The 15,541-nt window shown below is 43.0% G+C and overlaps 1 protein-coding gene across 6 annotated transcripts in view; it reads left to right on the forward strand.

Moving 5' to 3' along the window:
• Positions 1–12,937: 12,937 nt before the first annotated feature.
• Positions 12,938–15,541, forward strand: part of HECW1 (HECT, C2 and WW domain containing E3 ubiquitin protein ligase 1) — a 237,126-nt gene continuing 234,522 nt past the window's right edge. For 3 of the 6 annotated variants that reach the window (XM_085226718.1, XM_085226716.1, XM_085226717.1), the window contains exon 1: positions 13,199–13,404. Coding sequence is in view for 4 of the 6 variants with exons in the window: in XM_085226716.1 (XP_085082842.1) it covers positions 13,375–13,404 (30 nt within the window). In the remaining 2 variants the exon portion in view is untranslated. Of the gene's footprint in view, positions 13,000–13,197; positions 13,405–15,541 lie in introns of those variants that run through there. The other 3 variants (XM_085226720.1, XM_085226721.1, XM_085226719.1) reach the window with 3 other exon arrangements.

The following is a 15,541-nucleotide window of genomic DNA, read 5'->3' on the forward strand; positions in this document are numbered from 1 at the left end:
GCTGAAGTAATTCAAGATGGCATAATCCAAAGTATATGTCAAAGCCAGAATAAGCTTATCAAGCCATGCAAAGTAAGTGTTGAATAAGATGGTCTCGAATCTTAAGCTTTGTTCACTTCCTTTATTTTTTAATTGTTACATACTTCTAAAGCAGTTTTGAGACAGGATTAAGAAAAATGTACTTCATAGAAAGCAATTCCACATATCTCCTCTGGATTAATCATAAAATAGGACACTTCCTGATTAGGAGAGCATTATGAGACATAGCAGATTGAGTAGTAACAACAATGGATTATATAAATGACTCTGTTTAGGAAAAACATACACAAAATGTACATAAATTTTTTTCTGTAAAATAAATAGGGCTTGAAAAAAAATTTAGGTATTTTCCACAATTTCCTGAGTTAAGAAAAGGTTTCATATAAATATACATACATACAGGGAAATTGAAAAATAATCCACTGCATGGAGAAATTTGTATTCGGAATGTGATGCATTCAATCAAACAGGATTGTACTGACAGGGTTTTCTCTCTCCCCCCTCTTCCTGTTATCTCCTACAAATAGCACAGCTACTCAGCCCTGTCCTGTGAACATTTTCTGATGTCCTGCAGGTACCATAACTCCAATGATTCCTGGTTTGGATCTATTAAATCTTTGCTGTGAAGCTTTCCATGTTGAAAAGTCTCTGGGATTCTGTGTTAGAGAAAAGAATTCTGCAATGGAAAGAAAGGCAAGAATCTGCATTTTTTTTTTCTTTTTCTCTTTTTTTTTTTTTTTAAATTCTCTATAAAAACATTTTATGTTTTTTCTCTTCTAGAGGAATATCATGACTTGAGGGGGTTCCTTGAATATCTGCAGTATCTTCTCCACAAAGCATTAGGAGAATGTCCAAAGGAAGAAGAGAATTATCATGCAAATAACATAACATCATGAGGTTCAATAAATCCAAGTGCAATAACTTGAACTTGGGTCATGGCAACCTCTGTTATCAGTACAAGCTGGGGGATGTAAGGATAGAGCTGAAAAGGACTTGGGCATACTGGTGGATGGCAAACTGGAACGTGAGCCAGCAATATGCCCTTGCAACCCAGAAAGCCAACCAAATCCTGGGCTGCATCAAAAGAAATGTAGTCAGCAGGTCGAGGGAGGTGATTCTGCCCCTCTATTCTGTGCTGGTGAGACCTCATTTGGAGGACTGCATCCAGATGTGAAGTCCTCAGTATGGGAGAGATGTGAGCCTATTAGAGTGCATCCAGAGGAGAGCCACAAAATGATCCAAAGGATGGAAGACTTTTCCTACGGGGCCATGTTGAGAGAGCTGGAGAAGAGAAGGGTCTGGGGAGACCGAATAGTAGCCTTTTCAATATCTAAAGAAGAGCTATAAGAAGGAAGGGAAGACTGATTAGCAAGGTCTGTGATGATAGGACAAGGGGAAGTGGTTTCAAACTAAAAGACAGCAGGTTTAAATTGGACATAACAAAGAATTTTTTTAACAATAAGGGTGGTCTGGCACCGGAGCTGTTTGTACAGAAAGATGGTGGAAGCCCTGTCCTAGGAGATGTTCAAGGTCAGGATGGACCAGGCTCTGAGCAACCTTATCTAGCTGTAGATATCCCTGCTCATCGCAGGGGAGTTGGACTAGATGACCTTTAAGGGTCCCTTCCAATTCAGACAACTCTATAGTTATTGGCAATAGCTCTGTCCTTGTGGGAAGGATGCACAGACTTGCAGGCATTGGATGAAAAGAAAATAAGCACATCTTAGGGGCTTTAAGATTTTTATACAAACACAAATGACCTATAAAATTGTATCACTGCATCATGAAGTGTAATGATCTGTACTACTTTTGCTCTGTTTGCTCTGTTCTTTTAGTATACCTGCTCCTGACAATGATCTGAAACTACCTTTGGCCTTTGGTCTAATCCTTTCTGGCTGTATTTTCCGCCAAGATGGAAATAAAATCATGTTGAGCAGAAGAATCAACATAACTTCAGGAACAATTTTAAACAAAACAGTGCAAAGGAAATAAAATCTGTTCCACTGACAAGCTGCTTTACTATCAGCAGTCATCCTTCTTCAGGACTTTCAGATTTTTCTTTGGTTACAAACTCAAGAAAAGGGAATAATTCTACCACTTTGCACAACTTGCCTAGCTTAGTAATGCATTATTGCCCCCTGCCCAATTCAAAAATGGTCTGTGACCTTCAGGTGAAGATTAGATCTCTACGTAAATGACTCTCCTGCTTATATCTATTTTGAGGGTTTTTTGTTAGTTTTTTTTTAGTATTTGTAATTCTTTGTCAATTGTAAGATCTCAATTACTGCAACAGAAAACAGAGGGAATATTTCAAATTCAATCCTTTGCTTCTTCTTGAAGATTTTCTACTTAGTGTCCGTTCTTCCCTAATACAGCTAGCCATATCTGAGTGACTCCATAATTAAAAGAGGTTTTAACTGTGTAATTCTGAATTCACTATCTTATCTGACCACTTGAAGTCTGAGAAAAATAATTTTTATATTTTCCAATTACAATTCTACACTTTGTACCTGTCATTTGTTTTCTTCAGGGATACTTTGGAAATATTATGTAAAGTTATGAAGCAATCTTTTATCTGTGATATGTAATAATTTTTTACCTGAAGAATACTAGATACCTAAAAGATTCTTCGTTACATAATATCTGTTTCAGCATGAATTTAAACATGTAGGATTAGGCATAGCTTGTCTTCAGCCTGCAAGTAATATCTTGATTATTTTCAGTCCTTGAAAAGCAAGGGGCTCATTCTGCCCCACAAAACTAATTAAATTGTTTACCTTATTATTTCTTATTTCCTGCACTGTTGTGCACTTCTGTCTGTGTCTTGTCCTGTCTGCCTGAACACTTCCATGATCCCCACTGTCCATAACATACATGTGACCTGACGTTCTCACAAGCCTTTCTGGTTTTTAGCTTAGTGATGTTTCTGTGGGTAAAGCAATATTTTCAGTTTTGCACATAAGGAACAGACAAAGCAGGCAGATTAAAGTATTTACCCAAGGCTATGCAGGAAGTCTGACAGTGTCAGAATCTGACTCCAACTATCCAGGGTCACCAGACAATAGTCTTCTGCTTGCAGTAGCCTCCACAGTAGCAATGAGTCAAACAATCAATTTCCCTACAGGACCAAATTCCAACATCTATTACAGTGTTACAGAAGGAGAATAATTTGTTTATTGACAGTGGATATTGGCAAAAATCATTATAGAATTCTTTAGCAAGGCATTACAATTTTCCCTTTCTTTTTAGTTTGCTTGTTTAGATTTGTCAAAGGTGTCAGAAACCATAATTTTGCATAAAAGCTGAAAATTATCAGAAAGACTTTAACCAAACTAGAAATTTGTGAGGAGAATAATGGATGTAAAGTACATTTTGTAACAATGCATCAGACTTATATAAATACTGAGGGTTTAGTTTAACTTGCTCTTTTTCTTAAAGCTTAAATGAAGCTTAAAGTCTTAAATGAAGACTGTTACTGTTGAAGCTATTTTAAAAGAATATAACTTTAAATAGTACAGTACAGTAAAACTAAAAATATCACCAACACTATTTAAAGCAGCTACAGTAAAAATAACTCTTGTCCTAAGTCTCTTGCACTATTATCCAGAAGTGCTCGAACATCAGGCAGGGTGTTCTCAGCTAGCTCTAAGAATAAAAGGAATATTGCATTGTTAGTTTTTTTTTGGTAGAGTGTTATTTTTGGCAGAAGACTTTTTCCAAGAGGAATGTTGCAGCCTTCTGTCAGTCGGACACAGGATTTAAACAGTTTGGCTAAGAGGGGCTGCCAATGGGATATAATTTAGCAGAAGTTCCCGTTATCTTCCCCTGACTTCCTGGGAGTAGGAGCTTGCACTGGCAGCAAGAAACACGCATCTGTAAAAAGGAAAACTTGTGTTCTAGGACTATGGATTGTGGCTGAGCAAGTGTAGGAGAAATTTTTGCTGTACTAAAGCACAGCTGAGAACATACATGTGCCACCCTGGAAAATGCTGATGCAGATTAAAAGTGAGTCCATAAGGAACTACATAGATGCTAGCCAGACAGCTCTGGATAACTGTGGAAACTGTATTTTCTACCTCTTCTTTAAACACTTTGATTATATACACAGCAGAAATTCATCTGCAGCCAGATGTACAAACTCTATTGAAAATTACTGGATTATAGTGAAGCCAAACATCCTCCTCTCAGCTACTTCCTTCTCCCTGCTCGGAAGTACAGAGCCTGTGAGATATTAATGGCATGGGAATGAATTTTTTTAGGCTTTAAAAGAAAAAAACATTTAAAAATGTTAGTTGTTACTTACATCTTAAAAGTGAAAAAGTGAGCCTGTTACTCACTTGGGAAGTGCAAAAATGCGTGCTCATGTAGGAATTAAGAACCTATTCCTCTCTATATGTCATCTCAAGCAAAGTAATGCTGAATTTTGGTTTCATAATAACTACAGTTAGATTCTGATCTGAATGGATTATTCTGAATTCACAACAGCATTAAGTATAAGGAGGATTTGGCCTTACAGTGGATAATGTTCATTTCAACTGCAGTTTAAAATGTTTTTAAAAATAAATGATAGCAAAAGCAGAGCAACCTCTGAATGAATACACTCAAGCTCTGGGTGTCCTGTGTTCCTTACAACATTCTTCCTGATCACATCAGTTGTCTTCTAAAGCCATTTATAGATCAAGTCTCCTTTTCCCACCAGACACCATTTTTACTGTGCATTCAGGCTTCCTCCTGGTACTTAACAGTTTTTTGTGCCTTGTGCAAAAACTTGTTGCCAGGAAAATACAGGAACTTTCGCTAGTCTTAAAGAAAGTTGCTGCAGTGCAATCTCTTCAGCTCTCACATAAATGAAAATAGGTGTGGGACAGGAGACCACAATAGACCATGGGTGCTCAATCTTTTGGCTTGCTTGGGCTGCAATGAGTGAAGAGGAACTATCTTGGGCTACATCTAAAGTATGCAGGCCACTCCAAAAGTAATGGTTCCTATTTACTTCCATGGAAACTATAACAGATACAAAGAAGCCGGCAGGATGCCCTGAGTTGGGATTCTCCCAGCTAACAGTAAGCTTACAGGATCCTATGACCCTGGATTGTTTGAGGCCTCCGGGAGTTCAGGTCCCTCCACTGGACTCCTCCTGTTGTCACCACACAGCAGTTCATAGGATGGCAATCCCTGCGCTGTCCTCTTCCTCAGGACTCGGTGAAGAAGAGATGAGAGGTCTTGGGGAGGGACAAAGGAGAAGGATGGGAAGGATGGGCTCATAGGAGCCTTGGCTATGAAAAGAATTACCAGGCCAGCAGGATGGCCCTGAGTTGGCGTTTTCTCAGCCAACTGTAAACTATCAGTCATGCCTCTAGATAAGTAATTTGGATAGATTTGATCTCTGTAATCTCTAGAAAAGGGTTTTGAGTAGAGAACTTAGGCTGAGAGACACAGATGTGTTGGCGGGTGTCCCCCATCAATTGGGTACTATGTATCTCCAGTTTATTTCCTGTGCTTTAACTAAATTACAAACGATGTGCCAAGAGAATGTACAGACTGTTGTTACATTAAGAACTAAAGCCACTTGCATTCATGTTTCTGGTGACAGTTTGCTGTGCCTATGCCAACACAGTATCAAGTGATCCCAATGTGCCCCTTTTTCTTAAATGTTTCCAGTGTTTTGCTTTCATACCTTGTATAGATGCAGGAGGCAGTAGCAACTATTAAGCAGCGGACTAATGGGGACAGATATTCCCCTATAGGTTCCCCTATGATAATTCATAGGTTTTCTCCCTTTGGCTCATACTTTTTTGGGAAGGCCTCTGGTGCAGATGGCATGTTTAGAGGATTTATTGTTAGTTCTCTGGGTTAGATTCAGTGAAGCTCAATCATGTTTGGATACTGTGAGGAGAATGGCCATAACGGTGTGGGGCAGAGGTCTGGCCAAAGTATGGACTGTGATGGGCTGCCAGTTGGTCATGCCTTCTAAAGACCATTCCTTCTCTTTGTGGAAAAAATGAACAGGTTGAGATAAAAGGGGCTTGCAAATGTGTCTGGTGTCCTTGCAAATTGTTCAGAGGCTTGCAAATTCCTCTCCAGGCAAATAACTGCATTCTCAGTTAATAAAGCTCATCAGAAAGAAGAACCATTTGAAACTCTCACCAAATAAGGTTTATCAGAAAGAAGAACCAATTGGGACCAGAACAAGCTACAATGGTAGATTGATAACTTGAACTTATGAACTTCAGACTTACTGCACAGCTTTAATAGGTTAATTAATATTAACTTCTCTTCCCCTAAGCAACATAAAGTTAGAGTTAATTGTACATGTGATGTATGGCAGACGGGGCGGTCACAAACAAGGAGGAACATTCATTATGAGGATTGGGAAGTCTGTAACCTCTGAATACTTCAGCCAATGAAGAAAGGAGGAGAGACAATGTGGTTGGGAAGTTAGGGTGAAAAGGGGCCTGTGCCTCCAGTATTCTAAGAGACCCCACAGGGGAAATGCTCCTAGTAGACTCTCTCTTTATTCAAACAAAGAAAACTTAAAACTCCTTTGTATCTTTTGGGGATAAAGATAATTGAGCAAGCCTATTTGAGCAGAAATTTTCTCAATAAGGTCATGTGCCCCTGTTGAGAAGAGTAAGATGGGAACAGTCTTTCTATAACTGCACAGCATAAAAGGCCACTATACTGTGCTGCAACATCCAGTGATTTCTTGGTAGTCTGCAGATAAACTGATACACCAATAGGACTGGTTTACAGGGCTTGGACAAAGAATTCCTAGGTGCTGCACTATGCGTATGGCTCACAGAGACGACTTCAGCTGCTTCTGTATTTTCTTCCAAAATTATGTCCCTGACTCTTCCATTTCAAACTCTTCATGGTTTGGCTCTAAGATGTAATGCCTGCGACTCCTACTTACTCAACAGAACAGTACATGTAGTCAGTCACATCTGCTAACAACAGTGTCAAAACAGATTTTATTGCTTTTTACTCCTGTTAGTTCTCCAGAGACAACTGCAATTCAGCTGGTGCATTATTAACAGCTCATTTGCTGAGTTCCCAATAGAGAATCATCCCTGCTAGTACTGCATGAGCCAAACACGAACTCCTTTTAATTCCCTGGTCTGGGGCTGGAGGTAGAGATGCTAAGCAAGGAGGGAATTCTCTTAAATTTTACCATAGTTGTAACCTGGAGTTGTGAATGTGAACTTTTACTGTACTCTGTCAGGAAACAGATAGATTTAAAGATGCCTAACATAAAAAGAGAAGGAAATCCCAGGTGTAATTCAAGTCACACAGAATTAATGAGGCCTATATTTTGCTACTGTTTCTCATGCGCTCATGGGAAGACTCAGTTTGTACTGCAGTTGGGTACATGCAATAAGACCTGGTGTTTCTTTCATTTATGTATTTTTCAGTGGTATGTACCACACACATCTATTTTAGGTACAATTGTAACTTAGCTGTTTTTTCCTTAGCTTTTACTAAGACTGCTAATGTGCTGCTAAGACAAAGCCAAACTGCTGAAAGCATGTAGTCATCACTGAATGTAAAAGCACTGCTTGGGATTTTTTGAGGCTGACCTCTAAACTTAAAACTGCTAAAATGTGTGCTGAATTAAAAAATATCCCAGTGTAATTCAAGCAACTTCAGAAAGAAAAACAACCATCCAAAAATTGCATTTTAAAACTTCAAAGATTTATCTATAGCAACAATTCCTTTTGTACATTGTCTTGGTTGTAACTAGAGGCTAGGCAACACGTAAGCACTTAAAGGCAGCTAGGCTACCTTCAGTTACTGTTTGAAGTTGAAATCCAGAGGTGGTCAAGTTATGTATATGAGGTAACAGATCTTTGTATCCAACAGTAATGTGATGGCATGATTTAAAGTTTGTGTGATTTCATGTGCTAGTCTAGGGGCTGAGGCCTAAGAGGAATCACTATTGCTGCAGAAAGAAGAGCCAAAAAAGCTGATAGTAAAGAGCAGCATGTTTACACGTAAAGCTTTTGTGATGAGCTAGAAGAGCTGGTAGAGCAATGACAAGAACAAGAGGAGAGCTGAAGAAGCAGGCAGGGCTCAACCAGGGAGTAGGGCCCAGCCAGGAGAGCAAGCTGCACACAGGGCCTTGCGTAAGGCCTTGCTGTCCTGTTGCTAGTGGAACAGGTCCTGGACTTTCTGCTTGGAATCTTAAAAGGTAGTGATCATACAGAAAATGGGAAACAGCCAGACAGCTACACCAGGATGCTAGGGAGCAAGGTTATGAACAATTAAAGCCCAAATACTTTGGGAGATATATTGTATCTCACTGCCTTGCTCTACTTGCTGTCCTTTTAAACCATTAAGCAAAGAAAGAGTTTATTAAGAAAACTGATATTTTTGGTGTGAAAATAGGCCTTTCAGCACCACACCGCTTCGTTTAATTCTGACAGCTTTGGGATAGAGAATCAAGCTGCCTTTTTGTTACTGGCCTAAGTTTAAACTTGGCATGGTTGATACCAAAGACTGTCAGAAATATTGCAGAGGGCTAAGTATTAAATATTCAGGTCATCTGTCCTAAAGGATGAAAATATTTCACAGTAGGTTATTTTGGCTGCAATTGGAAGGAATATGTTGTTTAAGTGCATATCCTCTTCTTTTTCTTTCATTAGTAGAATTAATTGACAAATGAAAGAAGACAGCGGAAATGTTAGACTCATTCTCACAGTATTTGTGTGGGGAGGTAGATATGACACTGCAGAACTACTGAGCACGGCCCTGGGTCTGTGCATATTATAGCTGTGTTCACATTGTTGTAATTATACATATATGCAGAAAACCTGATACAAAATGGAGTGGTGGTGATGTTGCTTGCTTTGATTTTTGGAAGCTTTGCCAACTACAGACCTTCCCCCCCAAAAAAAAAACAACAAACAACAACAACAAACCCAAACCCTAAACGACTGAAATCTCAGAACAAAACAATAGATAGTTATGAAGCATCGTGACAATCAAACAACAAGAGCAGAAAAAATGTTTAGAAGAGACATATGGCCTACCATGCTGGCCCATTTTTGGTTGATCTTTTTCCAATCCTTCTGCTCTCTCAATATAACCTCTCCCTCAGTCCCTCCCCATTTCATAAACCCATCTGTCTTCATCTGTTAATTCAGTCCTCTGTTACTGTGGAATTGTTTATCAGCCAAGTGACTATGGATGATGAACTCCTCTATTCTCTCCAATATAATCAGAACAGGCCTGCTACTCAGTGGTGGGCCAGTGTTGAGAATAAAGTAAATTACTAACGATTTGTCTGGGAACCTTTGGTGAGAGAGAGGCCAAAACAATCAAGTATTTGGCATCTTCAAAAATTTTCCAAGGTCTAGATGCACACAGTAGAAATATCTTTACCACCCTACTGAGAATCAACAATTGTGGCTTTCACCACATAGGAGGAATATCCCTGCTTGTCTTGTGCTTGATCCTGTTCAGTCTGGGAGAGATCTCATGAGAAGGCTGGACTGATCTAGTGTGGTTTATTGCCCTGCAAAGGGGTAATCTCATCTTTTTCCTTCTTGCTGGCCAAATGATTTCGCCTCTCTCTCTAATGTATCAGTGGGAGATGTTGGTCTGACACCAGTTCAGCTTAGAAAATTAACCCAGAAAAACAGGATAACTCTGTTCTAGATTAATGAACTAAACTAAATTACTGAAGGACCAGGTGAATAATTGGGCTGGCATGTAGGGATGGACAGAATCACAATATCAGGAATCAGAGGCAGAGCAAAACCACAAGCATCCTCTTTCAAAAGGAACTGACTCATACCCATGCTCTAGTAATTCAGTACCAATGCAAAAAAATTCATCTGTACACCCAGGGTGAAAGAGGGATGGAGATCAGGATGCTGCACAACATTTCACCCTTCCTGGTAAGAAGGGCAATGGGTAGGTACAAGGACTGCTGTCCTGCTGGAACAGAGATCGTTCCTGGTTAGTCCTTGATCGTCTTTTAGAAGACGGTCTGTCATGGCCTATCCCAAGTGTGCTGTCAATAGGAAGAATATGGCAACTTGTGCCCAGAGTTGTTTAAAGAAAGCACTCTCTTGACAGAGCCTGAAGTCCTAGTACCTACATGACAGACAAGTAACTACTGCCATGCATAAGCACAGCATTCAGCTGAGATATGAGCAATCTCATCTATGCAAGGCAAAATACAATAAAAGATATTGGGTTGCATCAGCTAAGTACCTTTCTAAAGACAGTCTGTGTGTATTGAAGTCAGTAATGGAGTTCTGAGTCCCAACAAAACAAGTAATTCATAATGAGAAGTCATGCGAGCCAGATATAAGGATGTCATCTGGTCATAAATAAGTCCAGCAGCTAGAAATGCCACATTATATCAGCTCAGTGGCAGTTGCTTTGCTAATAAGTAGCTAATTTTGTCCAATAAAATTTAATGAGGACACTAGCATTTTGACTGTAGCAAGACAACTGCATATTTGTCTGTTTTTCCAGATGTAGGTGTACGTGATATTTGCTAGGAATAGCTAAAATTTCTCAGTTGAGCACTTCTTTGATCAAACCACTTGAGAATCACTGCAAACTCTCTGCTCAAATACAAGACTATACTAAGCATTTGCTCTGATAGATACCAGGCATAAATGAGCCACTGGAATGATAGATTCTGGAAGTGCAATGAGATTTATCCTGCAAAAATTCAGGACCTACATATAGGCCCCTCAGAATATTTGCTACAGAAAGATACATTTGTTTTATCTTGCTTTCTCTTGCCCCACCAGTTCCAAACTAAATTTCTTTCTTGACCTTATTTCATGCTTCTGCAGGACTACTCTAGCTGCCAACATTCTGCTACTTCCCGGCAAAACAGAGACATATGACTCAGTCGCATTGGCTGCCCAGATTATCTTCACCTTACATTGTCTGCAATTACGCCTTAGCTTATGGCTGAAAAGAAACAAGAAACTGCCACTGCTTGTGGGACAGCAAAACCTGCTATTAGATTTAGTCTGTGGGAGCTTAGGGAGTGTATAACAGGTAGGCATGTAAAATTCAGAACCTTGTTTATAATATAGATAAATATCCTAAGTACCAAAGTTTAGTTCAATTTTAGAGTTGCATGTGCATTATGCCATCTTCTCCTTTTCTGCAAAATGTAAAGTCACAATGGAAGCCATTTTAATTCCAATGTGTACCACTTCCTTCTTTTGAAAACAAGAGAGAAAAGGTCGTTCTTAGAGCTAGGTTTATATTCTGAATCATTTGCCACAGAACCACATTTATCTTCTGTTCATAATTTGAATGCCCACCTACCTACAGGAGGTGGGTACGGAATACACAGTTTGCCTCCTGATCTTAATTTTAACCTCTCCTGTTTTACTCAGACTCCAACAAAGGGCAATCTAAAATTGCTGCTTCTGTAGGAGATTTGGGATGTTATTTTCAGTCTAGAAGGAGAGCAGAGGTGGTAGCTCGTCAAGAGAGAAGCATGTGCCCAGCCTTCTTAAAGGGGTTCTTAAAGAGGTTTTTCTCTTCCTTCTTCTGTAGACTTTCAAGTTGCCAGAGGAAAAGCACGTGCCTACCATGAGCAGTTTCAGCGTCATGTCTGGATCGAGGCTTCCTGCAGATACACAATCCACAGCAGTGGACAGCTTCACTAGATGCAGAGGCACTGCACTTGTCTGAACACTCCAAGCTTCTCAAACATCTGCAGAAACATGTTTGTACACAGATGTGTGCTGAAATAGTGTGATTTATCCAGGCAGCCCTGTTTGTCTCTTAGTCTGCCTTGAAGAGCTGATGGTGGCTTTGTAATGGATTCTTCTCTTCTCTGACTCACCAGTGAAGCAGCTCGCTGGCCTGGTGCTAGTAGTTGTGATCAGAGATGGATTTCTTTCATCAGTGTAATAAGACACCCATTCTCCTTCACGGTTCAATCTGATTTTTTTTAAGAAGATGAAGTGATCAAGTGGAAATAAGAGGCCACAATAAACCTGCAAATATTTTAATTGTCTCAAAGTGTGCTGATTGATTAGAAAATTAGAGGTAAAATATTTCTTGGGTTAGAGCAAAGCACAGTAATTCTGTATTTCCAAAGAAATTCGTGTGAGTAAGGGGTACAAAGGTGCCTCTAGAAGCAAACTTAGCTTCAATTACGTGATGTTACTGGAAATTAGTGTTTATTTTTCTTCATTGCCTGTGCTAGGGAGCTAGAACACTCTTGAAAAAATGGCACATTTAATAGCGTGGAGAAGGGGGAAAATCCACTCTAACGGTATGGTCGCAAAATGTCGTTTCTGCCTAAAGGCATCTGCAAAAATCCGGCAAGGGACTAAGCAGAACTTCACTGTTCTGCATTTGCTGTCTTCCAGAGCTGGTGTTCAGCCCCTCCGCCAGCTGGGCACGGGCAGCAAGCACAGCGCGGTGCAAGCTGCTGCTCGCCGCAGCCCCCGGCAGCGCTCCTGCTCTATTTTCGGTGAGCCGGCTGCACGGGGATCGATGCTAGCACAAACGCGAGACCCGTGGGAGAAACGCGCGTGTAGCAGCTGTGTTTTGAAACTCCCTCTCTTCCCAGCTGTAGGCCTGCGGCTTTCTTTGTCCGGGGGTGCGATTTATAAAACGCTTTCCAGGAGAGAAAGCGAGGGGAGGGGAGTCTGGGGATCCTTCAGGGGCTTGGGTTGGTGGTGTCAGCTCCCCGCGGAGTTTCAGTTGCGGGGTAGATGTCATTTCGTGTGCGAGGGGGAAGACATCAGCCACCACCCCAGAGTCCATACTACTGGCGGGGCATCGGCAGAAGGGGCATCGGCAGGAGGGCTGCAGGCCTGCGGGAGGGAGCGACGAGGGGGAGAGATTTCTCCTGCCCCGGTGCCGGCGCGCATCGTTACGTCCCTCTGCGTTGGGCGAGGTTCCCACCCGGGGATGCGCGAGGTGCAGGCGCGACCGGCCCAGCGGAGCTGAGCCCGGCGCTCCCAGGTGCGGAGGGTCCCGGCTTCGGCCCGGACGAGGCCGCCACCCCCAGGGGCCGCCGGCGACCGTCCCCAGGCGGCTCCGGGGCGGAGGCGGGGGCCGGGCCGGGCGTCGCGCTGAGGGGCGGGCCGGGCTGCCGGGCGCCCGCCGCGGCGTGTGGGTGGCTCCGAGCGCCCGGTACCCGGCGACGGGCGGCGGGGTGGGAGGAGGCTGGCGGGGAGGAGGAGGAGGAGGAGGAGGAGGAGGGAGCGCGGCGGCGTTGCGGGCGTTGCGGCCGGTGCTGCCGGACTATGGTGAGCTTCGGCGGGGGCTGACGCGCGGGCGGCGCTGCCCGGAGCACGTGTGGGATGTGAGCCCTGCCAGCCGCGCTGCCGGGGGAGCATGAGCTGTGCCCAGGCCGGCATTGTCCAGGTAAGGGAGGCCGGTGTCGCCCGGCCCGGCCCGGCCCGGCCCTGCCCTGCCCTGCCCTGCCCTTCCCGGGGGGATGGAGGGGCGGCGGCGGCCTGCCGGGGGCTCCCTGCCGGGCACCTTTGTGCCGAGGGACCGGCGGTGCTGCGGGGAGCCGGCAGCCGGCTGCGAGCGGCGGGCGCCCGTGTGTACGCGTGGTTTTGTTCTCCGTGGAGCATCTGGCAGCTCCGGCCTGCCCGCAGGGCGCTGTGCGGGTAGCCGCACGGCTGCACGGTGCGAATGTGTCTGCGTGCCGGCGGCGGGGAGTCCCGTGCGGGATTTGCCGTGGTCGTGGTTCTGCCCTTTAGGAGAAGCCCCCGAATCTGTTTGGTTTTTTTTTTTTTTTTTTCTTTGGCTCCCTGACAATGCAGCAAAATTTAAAGCACAAACTGCCTTTTTTTTTTTTGCCTCCTCCCGTTTTGCTGTAGTCTAACCTCATGATTTCATGTTTTGGTTATTACCTTCTTATGTAACTGCCTTTTCCATCAGCAATTAAATAAAATTACCGTAGGTATGTTAAGAACATTGCCCTAGCATCTAGCACTGTCAAATAATGCTTTTCTCATTTTTTATCTTCACGGAAAACGGATTTGCACCAAAACAGGCATGTACAATGTGTTGTCTCTTGCTTTGTTTCCTGTGTGCTTTTTATACTTGAAGAAGAAATTACTTGGCCTGGGTTTGGATTTTTGCATCCTGCTGTTCAGAGCTGCAGTAGTGCTTTTTTTTTTTTTCTTTTCTTAATGCTGCACTCAGCAGAAGTGCGTAGAGTCCAGCGGCCGCACGCCCAGCAGCGCTGCCATCTCATTCTGGGGGCACCCAGCCATCGGGGCGTCCAGTCTATGGGGGCAGCCCACCATCAGGACACAGAGCTGCTCAGCCATATATATGGCACATAGCAGGTGGTCAGCTGCGCCTCTCTGATTAGCACTCACACTAGGATTGTGGTTATTACAATAATTCATTTTAGCCTGGGGATTCGTTTTGGAAATTTGGATTTTCTACTAAGAAGGGATTATCGTTTCTCCATGTAGTACGTGTGTTTTATGAAGAAGTGGAGTACAGTGTGTATCCTGACTGCTCTCCCTGCTCCCGTCTCTGTAATGTAGACCCATTTGGACAGCGCAGGTGCGATGCTGATTTTCACACTGGAACCAGGAGTAGATGTAAAAAGCAGCACCCACTCTGCCAGCACAGCACTCCTCCCGCAATACAGGCTCGCTCTGTTGGGGGGGAAGAGAGTACCTGTCCCTATGGAAGAAACGCACATTCAGTTTTCTCATTGGGTGGTGGGAGTCAGCTCAGAACGGTGGTCGCTCCAATGGCCGGCATTTGTGAGGAGGAGTAAGGCACGTGACTCGGTGGTTGTGGCATGTTGTATTGCTTGTGTCGTACGTGCAGTGGTGCACAGCTGGTTTAGCATGGCCTGAGCGTTGGCCTCCCAGCCCTTTTGGTATCAGTCAGCTCTTTCTTGTAAATGTGCTTGCATGAAACTGGAGTGGGCCAAAGCACAAAACACACTTGGTGACTTTATCAGGAGCTATAAATACCTGAAAGCGGCAGAAATTTGAAAGCAAAACCATCCACTCAGATTACATCCCTAAATAACAGATTCAAAATCTGTATGCTCTGTTTTTTAAATGCATTCCAATAGACAACGTGGTACTTACCATGTTCCAATAAATAATTGGCTAAGGGCTGTTAGTAAACAAAGCAGTGTATCACTCTGTGGTTTGTATTTCATACAGGTGGCGCACAATCTAGCATTCCTTGCAATCACAAGATGATCCCGGAGAAGCTTCATGGAGTTCTCCACGTGCTTCCTCTGAAGTTGAGCAGTATTCATTCATGGCAGCGCTAAATGCTTCTCCTTGTCTCCTTTTGTGAATAGCCCTCATACAAACAATGCAATTACTTGAATAAGGACTGAAGCAAGATTTAGCTTGTTAGTTTGTTTCTGAGATACTCTGAAAGGTGTGGTTCTGATACTGTGGGAGAGATTAAAGATGGGAGAGTCTTGGTATTGAATACTGTCAGGCCAGGAGCTGTTCTAACAGAGGTGATGCTACCCATTCTTTGAAATTGTTGGAAATCTCAGTTG

The sequence above is a fragment of the Meleagris gallopavo genome, chromosome 6 (assembly GCF_905368555.1).
Source record: "Meleagris gallopavo chromosome 6, MGAL_WU_HG_1.1, whole genome shotgun sequence".
Classification (NCBI taxonomy): domain Eukaryota; kingdom Metazoa; phylum Chordata; class Aves; order Galliformes; family Phasianidae; genus Meleagris; species Meleagris gallopavo.